This window comes from Pagrus major, chromosome 15, assembly GCF_040436345.1.
Source record: "Pagrus major chromosome 15, Pma_NU_1.0".
Taxonomy (NCBI): Eukaryota; Metazoa; Chordata; class Actinopteri; order Spariformes; family Sparidae; genus Pagrus; species Pagrus major.
Genome location: NC_133229.1, coordinates 11,791,988 through 11,809,828, shown reverse-complemented (window position 1 = coordinate 11,809,828; position 17,841 = coordinate 11,791,988). Strand labels below are relative to the sequence as shown.

At 41.9% G+C, this 17,841-nt stretch overlaps 2 protein-coding genes across 2 annotated transcripts; both read right to left on the bottom strand.

The window, feature by feature from the left end:
* Positions 1–62: 62 nt before the first annotated feature.
* On the bottom strand, positions 63–7,659 carry LOC141009267 (calpain-2 catalytic subunit-like). The gene is made up of 21 exons (XM_073481775.1): positions 7,423–7,659; positions 6,737–6,806; positions 5,464–5,582; positions 5,228–5,361; positions 4,967–5,135; positions 4,785–4,868; positions 4,419–4,504; positions 3,430–3,504; positions 3,159–3,319; positions 2,853–3,022; positions 2,728–2,739; positions 2,330–2,541; positions 2,191–2,227; positions 2,028–2,093; positions 1,880–1,937; positions 1,710–1,774; positions 763–831; positions 581–659; positions 330–446; positions 174–232; positions 63–86 (listed from the first exon to the last, which is right to left on the bottom strand). Exons 1-21 carry the CDS (start codon positions 7,657–7,659, stop codon positions 63–65), a joined length of 2,103 nt encoding a protein of 700 aa, XP_073337876.1.
* Positions 7,660–8,030: 371 nt separating this feature from the next.
* LOC141009268 (calpain-2 catalytic subunit-like) lies at positions 8,031–15,622 on the bottom strand. Its single transcript, XM_073481776.1, has 21 exons — positions 15,223–15,622; positions 14,528–14,597; positions 13,942–14,060; positions 13,522–13,655; positions 13,253–13,421; positions 13,068–13,151; positions 12,901–12,986; positions 12,730–12,804; positions 12,173–12,333; positions 11,918–12,087; positions 11,807–11,818; positions 11,419–11,630; positions 11,197–11,233; positions 11,052–11,117; positions 10,891–10,948; positions 10,350–10,414; positions 10,039–10,107; positions 9,867–9,945; positions 8,595–8,711; positions 8,445–8,503; positions 8,031–8,361 (listed from the first exon to the last, which is right to left on the bottom strand). The coding sequence occupies exons 1-21, from the start codon at positions 15,457–15,459 to the stop codon at positions 8,338–8,340; spliced, it is 2,103 nt and encodes a 700-aa protein (XP_073337877.1). The 5' UTR covers positions 15,460–15,622; the 3' UTR covers positions 8,031–8,337.
* Positions 15,623–17,841: the final 2,219 nt, after the last annotated feature.

Sequence of the window (17,841 nt, the reverse complement as noted above, 5' to 3'; positions counted from 1 at the left end):
ACATTCACTAGATAACACACAACATATTCAGGTATGATGACTCTTCATCAGTCTGAGCTCCTCTACAACATCGCCAGATTCAGCCACTGTGGATGAAAAAAAGCACGAGTCACTGTGTGCTCCACAAACCATTGCTTTATAATTCTGTGACATTATCACATCATGGTTCTTACCTCCATAAAACCCAACTCTATCTCACCGGACCCATCCTTGTCCAGGGTCTTGAAGGTGTCTGTTGTAAATATAAGAAAACATCATAACTGGATATGTAATGTCTGCATGGCTGTAGGATTAAAAAAAAGACATGTAGTCAGAGGGACAGAACTCACTGAATAGTGACTCCAAACGGATCAAGCAGCACACAAAGTTGTCAAAGTCAATGGTGAGGTTTGGATCACTGTAGCGGGCCACGATTATCTGATGCAGAGGGTTGTTCAGAGAGAAGCCTGTCGAAATGTAGAAAGGTTTACTTTATAATAATATCTACGGCACATAATGGGGGAAAAAAGAAAGTATAGCCAGTGTTCTCTGTCCTCTAGTCCCTTTAACTTAGAGGAAATTTGTAAAATGGGCTTCTCACCAGCAGCCTCAACAGCCATCCGCATCTCAGAGGTGCTCATACAGCCACTTTGGTCTGCGTCTCTCTCTTTGTACAGATCCTAATGGAGAGCCCAACAACTTGTTATGTGCTGTCACCATTCGACTAACAAACTATGTTACACATGATGTGTTAATGGATGTACATACAAATAAGGAACTCACCAGGAACTTCTCAATCTTCGTCCACAGGATCTTAAATTCTACCATTCCCAGCTTGCCACTTCCATCTTTCTTTAAGGAGTATGTCAAGGAAAATTGTAACATGCTCCACACAGAGTAATGTACGGCAGGTTCTGGCCCTCTGTCAGATATGACCTTGCTTGTTGGTTAACTCATGATGTGCATCCTACTTCATACACACAGAATACAGCTCTGAATTCTAGTGGAGATCCAAAGGTACCATATATGTCAGGATTAATTTGGGGGAAATGTGTATAAAAAAGCACAAGTCATCATATGGCATCAGTAAAATGTTGGAAAATGTGAACAGACTCACAGAAAATATTGTCAGACAGTGAAGAATAAGATGATTTTTCTAGTCTTAAAGGAACAGTTTGACATTTTGTGAAATATGCTTATTCCCTTTCTTGGAGAGAGTTACAAAAAGAAAATTGAGCAGCTGCTTAACCTAGCTTAACACAAGGACAGACAATAGCTGGCATGGCAAAAGTAACAAAATTCACCTACCACCACCTCTAAAGCTCACTAATTAACATATTGTATCCCACTTGTTTACTCCATGCAAAAAGCTAGGTAAGAATTGATTTAGCACAGCTGATCTATTGTTGTTAGCGGCGCTGGGTCAGGCATGTGTGAGCTGACCACTCAGAGCAGACTGGGTATTCAGGAGGGAGGGGCTTAAAGAGACACGAGCTATAACAGAGCATTTCAGGCAGAGTGCTGTAACACTATCAGTCTGAGAAATCTGATTGTGTGTGTTTTTTGAGCAGTAGAGCATGCAAACCTATTCTAGCAGTTACCCAAAATAAAATTATTTACCTGAGAATAAGTATGTCTCCTTTAAAGCTATTTGAAGGGGAAAGCGGGATGTTAAGAGGGGGAGATTTATTGTTTTGTGGCTCTCCTGACATAGTAGTAAGGAAGGATACATCCAGCAGGTTGATCATGTTACGGCAAGTCGACAGGCTAAACCCATTGTTTTTGACATCTGATCCTGAAAATGAACCAAACATGGGTAAATGTTCTGTGCAGTGTCAGGTGCACATAAATGCACATACTGATCTTGCCTGAAAGAGAAGAAAGAAATTATATCTCTCACTCTTCTGAATCACTCGGTTGAGGATCCTGTGCAGCTCGAATGCAGAAATCTCCACATCCTAAGAAGCATATAGACATAGACAGACTCTTAGTAGATCATAAGAATGACTGTTTGAGGCCATAATGTGTCAAATCTTAAGCGTACTTACATCTCCGGCCAGCTGTCCAAACAATCTCTTGAATCTGTCACAGATGTCATCTTCATCGATATCAATCTAGAGGTGATAGAGTGATCATTTTTGGATTCTTTCTTAAAATATTAACATCAGTTTTAACCTTTAAAAGCATTTATATCAAAGATTATGATTTTACCTGCACAACGTGGCAGTCTACAGAATCATCAATCTCTCTGAAAACAGCAGGAAGTCATGTAAAGGAGTCATTTTGAATGCTATGGTTTTAATTTCTATTTGTCATTATAAAATTGTGTTTATACGTGAGAATAACATACTGGAAATCAGCCTGTTTCTCAGAGAACATCCGCACATAAAAGTCTCCATTCTTGTTTGGCTCAAAGGTGGAGGGGATGATGAGGTACTCTCCAGGGGGGAGACAGAAGTGGTTGCACACCTCTCGGAGGTTGATGAAGGTCTCGGAGCGCGCTTTTGAGCAGTTGCGCAGGAAGAAGTCTCTCTTCAGGTGCACCTGCCTTTTGCCAGAGTACTGGAAAATGACACGCATGCAAGATGGTCACATGAGAGCACCCTGTACCATTTCTACTGGCCTCCCACTTTTTTATATTATATTATATTTGTTTGTATATTGTGTTAATAATGCAACATTTTCTTTGAATAATCATTCTGCTCCCGGCAACACGCTCATAAAGCGTCATCGTTTTTGTATACACACCTCCTCAGGCAGCTAGAAAAAGACAAAAACAAATGAAATGTCAAAAAATGTGCAAATGTTGCAAATAAAATCTCCACTGACATGACTAATAGTACTTCATTGTCATCTTAAAGGCAGCTCCTTACCTCATAGATGGCAAAGCCGATGGTCTCCATGTCCTCCCCCATTTTCCTCATTCTGCGTCTGTTCTTCTGCATCAAGCCCACAATGACGGTGCAGCCCTCCTCGCCCTCATCAGGCTCATCGTCCACCTCCTCCAGCTTTATGACAAACTGAGGATTCATCCAGAAGGAATCTAGGAAGGGAAGCAAGAGAGCAGGGAGCTGATTGACAGCATTGTAGCAGCCAAGACACACTCTATGTTGATTTACGACACGCATACACTAGTGCTGGATCCAAATCCGGAAGGTAGATTGAGAAATTGGCCGTACTTGGAAAGTTTCTGCAGCCCCCAGCCGACACGCCCCTTCTCCAGGTGTCTTCAAACTCTGTCTCTGCCCATTTCTTGTACTCGTCGCTGGTTAGTGCATCAGGGGTGAGGTTGCAGATCTCAAGGCGGGAATATTCGCGCAGGAAGTCATTAAATGACATCCTGTGGGCCAAAAGGTGCAAGGGAAATACTCAAGTATCAATAAAATAAGAGATTTTCAGCACAAGGAATCAGGAAGCAAGTAGAAGAAAAGTAGTTTCAGGGAGGATTACCAGAACTCGCCATCTTCAGAACGGTTGGTCAGCCTTGCTCGGTCATCACGACTCACATTTCTCCACTCAGAGGAGCTAGAAAAAAAGTGCCATACATTCTTAGAAAATAGACTAGTGAGGTTAAAACATGGAGGACATAAATAACAGGCCTGCAGCCGTAATTCCAGCCTCCACCTATACCTCGAGCACCAGAATAGTCTGTGTAGCAACTTTTTACCCACAGGATTTACCAGCCATTCCACTGGGTGTGTACGGTTGTGTGTTCAGACTTCATACCCCCATCAAAACAAAGAATGTAGATGCTTGAATTAGGCTGGGTCATCAACAACACAAGAGGGTGTGATTAAGATAGCTCCATTTGAAAGAAGTGTTGGTGATCAATCCAACGGTGACTTTTGTCACTTGGGTCCAGACTGTGTGACCAAAATCAATGTATTATAATAATTACTTTCTTTTAATTATTCCATATTTTAGTCACACGTTTGAGAAATCCCCACACTATGTTCTCTGTAGCTGTATAAGTTACATGCAGAACGTAATATGGTCTGTTGAGGAACACGGCATAAAATGTTTTTAGAAACACCGATACGCATCATGAAGAGACCCAGAATGTCTTTAAAGAAGAGAATGGTGACCTTACGGCTGCTCAAGAAGGCTGACACACTCAAGGCTGCTGTTTGAGACCGCATTTCAACCTTCTTAAGTGTGAAACTACTGGATATATTCATCAAGCGATGAGACATTTTCTTCGGACCATGAATGTCTGTACAAAATTTCATGATAATCCCTTCAGTTGTTGAGATATTTGAGTCTGGATTGAAGAAGTAGACTCCCCGATCAACCAACATCGGCTTCCCCAGAGCCACACACTGCTAACATGGCTAAAGACAAAGAGTACTTACCACTAGTAGCTGACAATAATAAGGTTATATAAATAATATTCATGCATTTCCTGCCCTTGAATTTCCCCAGAAGAGCACAATACCTACTTGTCACTCCAGGCTCCATTCCATTCCACCTGACCCCACGGGTTTCTAATCCTGATCAGCTTCTCCATTTGTCCTCTGTACTCCACCTGACACAGAATAGGTGTCAATTGCATTTTCTGGTTCCAGCTTATTAAGTATAAGGATTTGCTACTTTTCTTTAAAATAGTAAACTGACTAGACTGTTACTTGGACAGAAGAAGCAATTTGATTGATGTCACTTTGGGATCTGCAGCATTTTTCACAACTTTTTGGACATTTTATAGACTTGAAAATTGTCAGACGAACCTATATTGAAAATTATTGTTAGTTGAGGCACTAGCCAATATTCCCAACCAGAAAAAAAGATGTAAACTGAAGTTTCCTCACCTGGTCTGCTCCTGTCACTGAGTAGGCATGGCCCTTCACAAGCTTGCGATATGTGACGGCTTCTGAGTCACTCGCACTGGTAATCTGAAGTGAAGAGGAAGACCTTGTAATGTAAAAACTACCAGATACCACGAGGATACCAACCTCAATACATGAGAGTGATAGAAGGAGCTTGAACAAACATCAATGGAGCATCCCAGAAGGGATCCTCTCTCCAAGGCCTTCTTGATGATTTTGAAGAGGTGGGGATCTGCGTTCCTCAGCTCATGCTTCTCAGCGATTCCTCCAGTGAAGTCTTCGAAACCCTCAGTGGTGCTGCCTCCGGAAAGAGCCTCGTAGCATCCATTTACTCTAAGGGCAAAATGAGTTAATGAATGGCTCGACAAGAAAATCAGACACCAAAACTTAAAGGAAAGATATCCAGATGTTCAGTTCTTTCATACTTGGCATAGGCTTTCTCAAGCAGCGCGCTCCAGAACTCTGCATTCTCTGCTGAGTGAACAAACAGCAGCTCTCCATCTCTGGTAGGCAAGCGGTCGTCGACCACCACATCCACCCACTCACCGAACTGCCAGAACTGAGAGCCACAGGGAAGACTCAGTTAGTCAAATCAAACCTGTTTGTGCCACTTTAGCTCGAGAAAGAATGAGGCTGCGGTGTGTGCGTCAAAGTTCTGTACCTCGAAGTGAAAGATGCCAGCGTAGCCCTTGTCAAAGCTTTGGTCGTGGGGGACAACACGACACAGAACCTCTTTGTTGAGCGTCAAAGAGGCGATAGCGGCCAAAAGCCAGCAGTCGCCTGAACACAAGATCACACTTGCACTGAGATGTTTTATTTTGTATGTTTCAGTGATATATTCATGAGGTAAGTTCATAAAGTCATTAAAAAGTGACGAAAAATTAATAAACAAGATGTTAGAAGGTTAATAAGAAATCTGTCTTAAAGGGATTTAAAATGTTTAAAAGAAATGTATTGCTTTTTATGTAAGGTCTTTATTTAATGCAGAATGTAGCAGGACCACAGTTTAGTTAAGTGCATTGTGGGAAATGTAATGCCGTGTGTGATATCATGGGTAGGTAGGAACCAACATGGCTGCAGAGGAAGAAGATACAGCTCCAAAATAACACTATTCTACGCATGGTCCAAGAGGAGCACGAGGTAATTGTCTTTCAATTGTTTTATATAGTAGAGTTTTATATATGTAGAGTTGACACAGAGAACAGAGAGAGAGCAAAAATAAAAGTTTAAAAGTCATCTGTATGATGTGTGGCCATTGTTTCACTGGACCTGTGTAGCTGCAGCAGGAGTAAAGGAAACTCCTGTGTTAAATCTCATGTAACACCCCGAGGATTTAATGTTGACACGTTGGCTTTCATCTTGGCGTTATGACACATTTTCAAATCATTCTAGGTATGCAGTTTGTTTTCCCAACACACACACCCCTGTTGTGCAAAGTCAGACTATTGTCTTGTCTCTCTCTGCTCATCAGCTGCAAGAAACTCAGTCCCACCCACAATTGTGTTTATTCTGCCAGACTGGGTGGAGACAGAGAAGACTGAAGGAGCTGTTTAAAATGTTTTGTGCACAGTAGCAGCTGATGTCAGTGCCCTGGCATTTACAAGGAGTAATGTGGTTTGTGGAGTTATTTGTGGTTTCAAAAAACCAGCAGAAGAGACCCTAAGCAGGATGATATAGAGTATAGAGTATGAGAAGTGTGACACTGCATGCACATCTGGTAACTGTGCTGGTCTAAGATAGGCATGCAAAATCATTCATTCAAATGGCTGAGCATGGAAATATGACTCCTTTTTTAAATATAGTAAATATCTAATGTTGCCATCAAAATGCATTTGAATATGATTCGTTAGGAAAATAACAGAAGTTATATGAGGGTCACTTTTACAAGGTAAAGAAACAGACAGTGTTGGAAGAATGTATGAATCGTGTCTCACCAAGCGCTCCTTGACAGATATCAGTCCTGGTGGCGTTTTCAACAATGAATTTTGGATCGCGGCACAATTCCTGACAGAAAAAAAAGAGTCAAAATGGAGTCAAACTGCAATGCCTCCTCACATCGACATCAATATTGGAGCCCAACTGTTTGCATCCACCCTCATTTGGACAATAATGTTTGACCGGATATCAAAATGTCTCATACATGCAGTGCAAAAAGTAGCTCTTTGCAGCAGCAATACAGTGTCCATCTTACATGCAGACACAACACAAACATTTAATACCACAGCGATAGTCTGTAATACTGCTAACATGAGTTTGTCACAAACCTCAACAATTTGCTGTGCAGACCAAACAGCAACAACTAACTGCTATAAAGGATGTAGCCTACTGAGTGACTTCTCTATCTGGTAAGAGTGTATGATAAAATAATAATACAAGTAGCACTCCTGCAAGTCTTCATTCCAAAATTCAAAATAAGGTATACTCAAATTAAAGCTACATGATGATGTCAATGATGCAAATATGGAAAATTCCTACTTTGACTTCCAACTTAAAAATAGTCTAAGTATAGTTTAATGTCTCTGGCCTATACTGCCTGAGCCCTATTTTTTGAGCATGTAAAATAACTGAAGCAACCAGCCTGTACTTTCAGCAGATGTCACCATCTGCTTATTGTACCCACCTTAGGTCTTTTCCAGGTGATGCCCCTAACCTTGTAGGAATTTGGTCCAAGTTCATCGTAGCCTAAAGATGAGGGCAGAGCCTCAAAGCATTCATCCTGAAACAGCCGCCCACTCTGCAGACAGCTTGCCCTCAGCGCTTCATAGTCCTGGTTCAGGTATTTCACCGCATGAGAATTGGTTCCAATCCCTTTTGCTTTCTCTCTTCTGTGCTGAAGTGTAGCTGCGATGCCAGACATTTTAAAAGATTGTACAACTTTCTGTGTTGTGACGAGTGTCTCTCTGAATGTGCGTGTGGTTAGACAGGCTCTGTGTTGTATGTGCTGCTCAACTGTCTCCACACCCTTTATTGTTCATACCAGACTGTAGGCTGACTGCTCCGGCTCACCTGTTTCATCCAGCCTACTCTACATCCGACTTTGATCAATGGCTCATGATTGGCCCAGATGTAGCCCACATGTACAAATGGGTGAAACCTGTGGTGGTCCGAAAATCTCACTATATTTCTATCTCATGTGGCCACACTAGATATAAAATTATTTATTACCAGAATAAATAAACCATTTCATTTTCAAGATTTTATAAATACTAATAGTCCAGAATCCATGGATAGTTTTTGACTTTCTTTATTTTCACAAAGGAGTAACTAACAAGACATTTTTTTCCCATTGCACCAAAAAAATACATGAATGTTAAAAAATATCTTCAAACATTTGGGATTTTTCTTCCATGTATATGTTTAGCAGATATCATGATTGTATCCTATCAATACATTTAAGCCCTTTTAAAACAATCTGGAATATAAAGAGTGTTGATAAAATGTGTTTTTGTGAAACAAATTGATCAATTGTTGAATGATTGAGCTTCCTCTTCCAACAAATATCACAAAGGGGTCCTTGCTTGGCTTGTCTCCAGGGTTAGTAGATCGCCAGGCACAGCCACTGTTTAGAAGAAACACAATTATACAAGCTGTCCAAATGGGAAGTGCCAACAGGGCAGCAGCTTTTGTTATTCTCTCACACACCTGTTGCATATCCAGCTCAATCTTCCCTGAGTCCTGTCTCTCCAGAGACTTAAACATTTCTGGATCAGAGGCAGAACAAAAGACAGCTCTCAGATCACACAGATCAATACGAGATATGCTGAAGTGATACTGCTGTTTTCTGAAACTTACTGAAGAGCATTTCCAGTTTAATGAGACAGCCTACAAAACTGTCAAAGTCGACGGCGTACTGGGTGTCAGCATAACGACGGACGATGGCCTGCAGCACAAAACTGTTGATGTGGAAGCCTGGCAAAGAAAAATAGCTGTCACATCACTACCTGTTAGCTTGTAGGGTCAGTTTCATTCATGTGGATTATCTGACTGGGTGTTTCAAAGGTGATAATGGAAGAGTTCAGTTACACAGCCTCGCCCATGCTTGTTTTGTTCCTGTGGTAAAGTATACATGAACAGCATTTGTCTGCAGGGAGGAAGTCCTCTAACTAGCTTATCCAGTCTGTCATCTGTAATTGCCAAGGTTACTAAAAGATGACACCCACCCCAGCCACAGTCTGTTCACCCTGCTGCCACCTGCAGGTGATACAGAAGTAACCGCTGCCATACCACCAGACTACATAGCAGCTTCTTTCCTCAGGCTGTGAGACTCTTCAATTCATCCTCTGCACTCCACTGTATGAAATAGTGTTTTTTTTTAATCTTATGTAGCATGAAGGGACTCAGTTTTGTTTTTAAATATACTGTTCTGAAAATATGTTGTTGTATTTTTTTTTAAATATATGAAAAACAGAATTAATTGGTATGTTTGTCAAAATATAGAGAATATATCATTGAATATATAGTATGCAATAATACAGTATATTGCAAGTACATTATTAACTGTGCATAACTACTGAGTAGTAGTGGGTACTACATGATAACATGACTACTCAATGGTCATGGATTGGTCCACACCCATATTTGAACTCAGCCTTCATTTTGATTTCAAGTACACGCCTGTGACGTTTGCTGACTGTATCTTGTGCCATTATTGTGGTAACAAAATCTGTCCACAGACAGACAGACTAGCTGAAAGCAATGCAGCTGCACCAGAGTGGATGGGAACGGTTGGGATACAGTGATCTGCAACTTAAATGAGTGTAACTCAGGGGTGTAAAGTGGGGTGCCGATGGCCTTTTCCTACTTCTCACCTCATTAGTCAATATCATTATCTCAACTACACACATGTGCAGTTTCATGACTGTATTTTGCACGTTTGTGACGCAATTGGGTTGATCCCCACTAGTTATTACCATAGTAACAGCTATTCCCCCTGGGGTCCTCACAAGAGACAAGAAAAGACATTTAGACATCATATTATGGACAATCTATAATATCAACAAAACAAAATAAAATGCAAGTAAGTAAAGAGCAATAACTCTCCTCTCACATGACAGTGTTTGTTACCTGCTTCAGTTGCGGCACATCTCATCTCGTGGGAGCTCATGGTGCCAGAGTTGTCTGAGTCGTGATTCTTGAAGATCTCCTATATGACCAAGGCACCCATGTGTTGTGTTAACACGTGCCAGGTGTTCCAACATGTCCAACACACTATGTCAAAACATAAATCACCACTCACCAGGTATCTCTGGATTTTGTTCCAAAGCATGTGGAACTCCACCAGTCCCAACTTGGCACTTTCATCTTTCTGGAGAATGTTAAGGTTTCTAAAAGGCTCGTTCTGGAAAGACTTTTTTTAGTCATAATGATAATAATAATAATAATAATAATAATAATAATAATAATAATAATAATAATAATAATGATAATAACTTAACTGATCATTGTCATATTTTAATCCCACAGTGAGAATGCACCCAAACCCCAAAAGTTTAGTTTAAAAATTTTTTTTAAATACTGTGAGGGGACAATTTTTCATCCTGAGGATACATCCAGCAGACTGACAATAAGGCGAGCTGTCTCAAGGCTGAAGCCATCTGTCTTGAGATCAGACCCTGCAAGAAAGTGACAAAACAGAGTTAGCTCCAACTCTGCCAATGTTATACACTAAAGTGTGTTTACAGGTCTTGGTGAGTACTACTGCATATGTGAAAGATTAGGATGAAGTCTTTTGTGGCTCCAGAGGAAGCCTCATGAAATCTGGTCAAGGTCAAATCAAGGTCTGCGTTGCATTGTGGGTAATGTAGGTGCCAGGTTTTGGAAAAACTTATGGAGAATGCGAATACCAATGATCAAAATCAACACAGCAAAACCAGAAATATGGCCGTTTTATTCCACGCATTCTTCAAACCTGGCACCTACATAACCCACAATGTAACTTCACCACTGTCTGACCCTGGAGGCATTTATCAGATTACATCCTCTGGACCCCAAAAAGCTTCATACTACTTTTTCACATGTGAGGTAGTACTCCCCAAGACCTGTAAACACACTTTATTATGTAAAATATGTGGGAGTTCGCTGTACTTACGGTGAGAGACGACGTTGTTCAAAATTCTCACCAGTTCGAAGGCCGATACCTCCATGTCCTGTTTGAAAAATGCATATTTTAAGTGAGCTTTAATTTTCAATCCAGGTTTAGTGCTGTCAACACATCTCATATACTGTCAGCTCTCATGTAGCTGTACCCACATTGCCAGCAATCTGCTTGAAGAGGTGCTTGAAATGAGGATCCACATCACTCTCACACACCTCCTCCTGTGGGAAGAAAGACGCATGAAAGTCTATGTCTCATTTGAAAAGAATGTTAGTTTATCATTCTGCACATTTTTTTTACCTCCTCTATTTTAGCATCAATGTCCTCCTCCAGTGGGCTGAAAAAATAAAAATGCACAGCTTTAGCACACTCTGCTGCCGTACAGGGAAATAACATTCACACTAAGTTGACAGTGAAGACTAGACTAGGAGCAGCCCTCTCAGCTTTTTTCACTAGATGGTTGTATAAACTAAATCTCTCAGGTCCACATCTATCAGTCTGAAGTCACTGTAACTCAGATACCTTGTTGCAGCCTGTTTCTCAGAGAACACCCTGAGAACGAAGCTGCCCTTCTTGTGAGGCTGAAAGGTCGAGGGAACTATGGCATATTCTCCAGGAGGAAGTTTGAAGCGGTCACACACTTCGCGTGTATTGATGAAGGTGCTGCTCATGGCCACAGCTCTCTGTCGCAGCAGGACATCAGGACCCAGGTGAATGTTGCCGCGGCCTTTGTACTGAAGATTTACATGAGATTACTGGGATGTCAAGCAACTACCGCAAAACTCATAATGCTGTGTTTTCTTTTTTCTTTTTCTTTTTTACCATATTGTGCAGCCTAACTATTTTGCATTTAAAAATGTCAGTTTTTAGTAAGGGATCAATACTGGCATGCAGTAGTTCAAATACAGACCTGATCTGGGACCTGTGAAAGGAAACAGACACATTATTTTTATTAAATCAGTCAATTATTTAAAGAAAAAAGTTAAAATTTCAAATGACATATCAAATGATTCTGAAGCACCTCATAAATGGCAAAGCCAATGGTCTCAAGTTCACGGTTAAGCCGTCTCTGCCGTCGTCCATCCTTCTGCATCAGCCCCACCAGAAAGGTGCACCCATCCTCCCCATCCAGAGGATCATCGTCCACATCCTCCAGACGCACCACAAACTGAGGGTTGGACGAAAATGTGGCTGGAACACAGGACAGTGTAATTGTTTATAAGAAGAAATTTAGCACAACTTCTTGCTCAGGCATATGTATGGTCTCTCCTTCTACCTGCGTGGTTGCGGCAGCCGCCAGCAGTGGAGCCGACCCTCCACATCCCTTCAAACTGGTAGTTGTTCCAGTGGCCCACGTCATCGCTCTCAATCGTGTCCGGGGTCAAGTTACAGATCTCCAGCTTGGTGAACTGCCTGATGAAGTCTGAATAGGACATCCTGAGCAGAGGGACACATATCTCAAGAAAGAACGTTGTATCATTTCTCAAGCTTTAACTTCTGATTACTTTCCCAGCCTGAGTTAGAGCCTTAAAGGTCCAGTGTGTAGGATTTAGGTGAATCTGCTGGCAGACATGGAATATAATGTGCAGAATGGTGTTTTTAATCAGTTATAATCACCTGAAACGGTATGTGTCAGGGTATTTAGGTGGTTGCTAAAGATCTGTCACATCACCACTAGATGCCGCTAAATCCTACACACTGGTCCTTAAACAGTTGCTTTAGTGATGAAGGGGATTATGATCACCAATCCGTTTGACAGCATTAACAAAATAGCAAAAATATTGCATGTGTTGTGATATAAATACAAGGTTAAAGACAATGGACCAGAATTACCAGAACTCTCCATCTTCAGCCACATGGTTCAACTTTGATTTTGTATCTCTACTGACGTCGTCCCATTCACTGGATCTAATTGTGAGGGGAAAACAATCATGCCTTTAGGAAAAATCCTGAAAATAATCAATGGTAGCTGATGGTTAATGGATGCAGAACGTCATTATATACCCATCACTCCACGGCCCAGTCCACTCCACCTGACCCCATGGGTTCCTGATGCGGACCAGCTGCACCTGCCTGCCTCGGTAATTAACCTGAGAGAGAGCAGCAGTGGATAATGTTACTTCCACACAGTAACAAAAAACAAAAACAAAAATGCTTACTAAATGGTATACCGTCTCTGCACCAGTGACAGAGTATGCATGCCCTTTGACAAGCTTGCAAGCCTTCACTGCCTCTGTCTCACAGGCACTGGTGATCTGAAAGAACAAAGAACCAACATTTCAATCTGACGACATCCTGCTGTTGGTGTGTGTTAGTTTGCAATCGGCATGCAAATCAGTATGAAAATAAGACTTACATCAATAGAGCAACCTAGCAGTGAACCGCGATTCAGGGCCTTCTTAATGATTTCAAAGAGATGTGGTGGAGCCTTGTCTAAATTGTATAGTTCTGAGATTCCTCCTGTGAAATCCTCAAAACCCTCAGTAGTGGTGCCTCCTGACAGGGCCTCATAGCAGCCACACACCCTGTCAGACACCGATGGGTGTGATTAGATTCACAGACTCTGTATTTTACATTTTCACTGCATTAATGTTTTGATGAAGACATAAGAGGAATCATCCATACTTAGCGTAGGCCTTCTCCAGCAGCGGTGTCCAAAACTCAGAGCCCTCCGCTGAGTGAACAAACAGCAGCTTTCCGTCTCTGGTGGGTAAACGGTCATCGACCACCACGTCCACCCACTCACCAAACTGCCAGAACTGAGAAGGAAATACTCCCCATCAGTAAACTCAACGTCAAACCCTCTCAGTCCTGCATTAAGACTCATGAGCGAGGCCTCAAGCCACAGGCAAAAAGAAGTAACTGCTTTGGGATTCAGATCAAATGTACACTTTAAATTTACACTTGGTTTATTCGGGCTGGCCTATACCAGTGTGCAAGTTTGCCATTGAAATAAATCATCATTCTATGGACTGACAAAGAAAGAAAAAAAAGCCTGCTTGAAGCTCAGGATTAGTGGTCTGATGAGAAAGGTCTTTGTCTGACCTGAAAGTGAAATATCCCGGCGTAACCTTCGGTGAAACTCTGTCCATGGGGCACCACACGAGCCAGGATCCGCTGGTCTAGAGTCAGGGAGGCTATTGCAGCCAGAAGCCAGCAGTCCCCTACAAAGGAAGAGCAGACACAGACTCTGACATTGACCAATATGTGTTATTCACCACTGTAAACAGTAGACCCATTCACACTGCCCTTTCAGTGTGGGAATCATGCTCTGATTCTCTGCATTGCCATCTGTGGGAAAGTTTCAGATGCAGAGAGGGGGGACAATTTCGCTGGGCTCTAGCCCTTTTCACACAGAGACTCTGCATTATTGGCGCAGTGAAGGCTCACCATTTCTCCGCCTTTGTTTGTTCACACTAAACCAAGCAGACAGACAAGATGACCGCTCACCTCTGCTGCGGCTCTGATACTACCTCCAGAGGCGCATCAGACTCACATCTACTCAGCAGATGCGAGCTGGCATCTGTGTTTTGACCAGAGATGTTTGTGGTTGAAAACCCAAACACCCTGGCATGTATCCACCCCAACTATTTGAACCAATCATGTACCCATCCCAATTCGCCTCACTTACCCAGCCCTCCTTGACAGATGTCCGTCCTTGTGGCTCCACCGTCAATGAATTTTGGGTTCGAGCACAGCTCCTACAAAGAGCACCAAACCATCACAAAGAGGTGAATATTTGAAAGAAGTGTTGAGAAAAGTTTCCTTGGACTGTTAAAAGTAACAATGCACCCATGAAAAGACTTCACACATATAGTAGTATTGATACAACTTGCTTCAGTCAAAATCCTGCACAGACAGACTGTGTGTTTGACCTCTAATATCCAAATTAGCTTTGTCTCATCCAAACAGCTGCACGCACATAGATCAGATGAAGTCACGCTCATAAGAGGCAGAATAAATCCTTAAATCAGTATGAATAGGAACAGGTGCTGTTGTCCTTTGTGTGAAATGGAGAACTGACTCTTCAAACTGGGAACATGAAGAGGGAAATCACATTTGTTTTTAATAATTGTCAGTGTGACTGAACAGTTGTTGTTTCAACTTAATATCTTAAGTTTATCTAACATGTATTCTCAAGTTCAGTTACCTTTTAACTGTGTTTCACAAGAATAGAAACCTTAAAAGAAAACTTTATTATTCCAACTAAGTTAAGTTAACTTGAATATATTTAAGGCAGCAATTACACTTACACTTTTAAGTTGAACCAGCCCAAAATGATTTACAGTGTAAAAACTGTGTATTTGCTTGGTGGTAGCGTCTCACCTTTGGCCTTTTCCAAACAACACCCCTGGTCTTGCTTGAGTATGGTCCCAGCTCATTGTAGCCCAGTGATTTGTACTCAGCTGGAAAGCAGTTGTCCTCAAACAGACATCCTCTTTTCAGACAATGCTGCCGCAGAGTCTCATAATCCTGCTTTGCAAACTTCACTGCATGCTGGTTGGTGCCAATGCCTTGTTCCCTCTCCTGCTGATGGGCCAGTCGATCTGCTGTGGAAGTCATCCTCTCCTTTCAGGTGGATGTAGACCCCCTGGATGATGATTTTCCTCTTTGTGAGCTGAGCTGGGTCGACCTGTCTTCCAACAGCTGGACACAATCCCGGATGTGTTTTTGTCCCAGCCTCCTTTATACTGTAACTGCCACAGGTGAGGGGAAGACAGGGTGGGATCACAGACAGGGTGGGGCCTCCAGAGGACAGCAGCAAACCCAAACAGATCCGCCATGAGAAGGCTGTGACCACAGCTGCAGTGCAAACAGGGACACGCCTAGAGGCAACTTGAGGCTCCTCTCTCATTTCCTCATTTGATTTTATGTGTGTGTGTCCCTGTTTCTGAGGAATAAACAAGCTTAAATTATAGACGTTCTGTAAAAAAGAAGAGTAATGTGTTTTTCTCCACGAGAGTTACTTGAAGGGATTAGATGTTCTACATGCAGTGGAGGGTTGTGAAAGGGAAGCTTAAACACATAATATAAAGCGAGTGTTAAATTGAGAAAGAAAAAGAATGGGTTATGAACAATGTTGCAACATTGAACCTATGGGATGTTTGTGTCCAATCAATCAAAGTGTGAACTAATATCTTGATTACTACTGTACTTATCCTGTATGCTAAAGACAGCCAATGTAATCCTTCGTCAAAAGCTCTCCAAGTCAGTTAAGTGGTTAAGTCAGGAGCTACGCTGGTGTTTCAGCTGTTGAATGCCACACTGTATGTTTTATAACATATCCTGTAAGCCTCAGATGCACCACATACACTCATGGTAAATTAGGATATGCCAAAAAAGTGACATCAGAATGGAGTTAGACACAAAAACAGAAAAGACAATACATATACAGTAAAAAGGACTCACTAAACTGCAGACTATATGGAAAACCATTTTGCAGCGGAAGTCCTTTTATTATCTGGATTCTTCTTGACTTCATTGCTGAACCAGATGCTTCTGTACCACACATTAACCATATTTCCAAATGTCAACTGGCCACACCCAGTTTACAGAGAAGTATTGTCTTCGAAAACAATTCTGAGGTTATCCATACTGCCTCCAAAGCCAGTGGTTTTAACTATTGTGGGAAGATGGAGGAAGGGTGGGTCATGAATCACTCAATGGTATGTGAACAAAACATGACAAATTAGCGTCAATAACAACCCTACTCATCTTTACACTCAATACTTCTGGTTGTTTTCACAGGTGCATGCTTGTTTGCACGGTGATCGCTGAGCTCTCCGTATGGCTCGAAATTAAACTGGTAACGATGATGATACACAAAGTGGACATAGATTAAGTTTGAATACAAACTGTTGTAAGATGTAGGCCAAGCAGAAAGAAAACCCTCTGCTTGTTGATTTACTTTGCTATCGATATTTGGAAGCAGTTTGCTGACATACTGCACAACAACGTCTAGCAGTCAGTGATTGATTAGCATTAAAAGCGTCCATAGTCTACACTCTGATGAAAGCATAATGAGTTGTACTGTCATATAGGTCATTACAAATGTTATTAAAAGTGCCTTCATGATTTATGTGTTGGTAACCGCTTCACTAATGTAATGCTAGAAATGATAGACAGTATGTTATTACTGGGCTTATGCGCCATTAGAAATGATTAATTATGAATACACTGTTATTAATACCAAACATCTAATAGACATCACCCGTTGTTGTTAAGCAAAAGCTAATAAATAAATAAAATACACTCACAAAATGTCAAGAAATTAAATATTCTTACACCTATTTTATTAAACAGAAAATACAACCCCACACTTTCTGAATATGTTAACTGTTAACTCATTAAAACACACTTCACTGATACTCGACATCAACTGCTGATGCAGACTCGCTCCTCTCCTGCTGAACGCCTCTCCCGTCCCCGTCCGCCATGTGTTCTGGTCCTGATCGGAGCCGCTGTAAATCCCCTCCGTACTGTATCCTCTGTCTTCAAACTGGCATCCATCTGTCTCAGAGGTCCCAGTCACCACGTGTCTAGCCATGTTCACTGGGAGGCTGCTGAGCCCAGGTGAGCTGAGCTCCGCTGCCCGTATTGACCCTCTCATGATCTGAGGTTGCAACCCAGAGAGTCTGAGAGCGAAGAGGAGCCTCAGAGTGATGGCAGAAGGTGAGAGGAAATGCTTCTTCATGTGTTACTGTGATCAGGGCTGTGATTGGCTGCAGTCATTTCCACACTGCACACATTTCACATAACTGATAATTCAAATGAAGATTGATCTCAAATAAAAATTAAGGGTCAGAGGTCCTGTCTGCTGCCATGAAGCTGTTGGCATTGGCAGGTGAGGCTCTGGCTGATGTAACTCCTGACAGCATGAGCAGCTGTCAGGAGTGAGACAGGAAGTCTGAAAGAATCCTGTGAGGCCTAGCTGCCAAAATAGGT

Bases quoted from the DNA above. Each gene is read 5' to 3' on its own strand.
- LOC141009267 (XM_073481775.1), bottom strand. From the start codon at position 7,659: ATGTCTGGCATCGCAGCTACACTTCAGCACAGAAGAGAGAAAGCAAAA. The intron at 3,320-3,429 runs GTAATCCTCCCT...TTTGGCCCACAG, and splicing joins TCTGAAGATGGCGAGTTCTG to GATGTCATTTAATGACTTCC. The intron at 660-762 runs GTGAGTTCCTTA...GCTCTCCATTAG, and splicing joins CGAAGATTGAGAAGTTCCTG to GATCTGTACAAAGAGAGAGA.
- LOC141009268 (XM_073481776.1), bottom strand. From the start codon at position 15,459: ATGACTTCCACAGCAGATCGACTGGCCCATCAGCAGGAGAGGGAACAA. The intron at 12,334-12,729 runs GTAATTCTGGTC...CCCTCTGCTCAG, and splicing joins GCTGAAGATGGAGAGTTCTG to GATGTCCTATTCAGACTTCA. The intron at 8,504-8,594 runs GTAAGTTTCAGA...CCTCTGATCCAG, and splicing joins TAAACTGGAAATGCTCTTCA to AAATGTTTAAGTCTCTGGAG.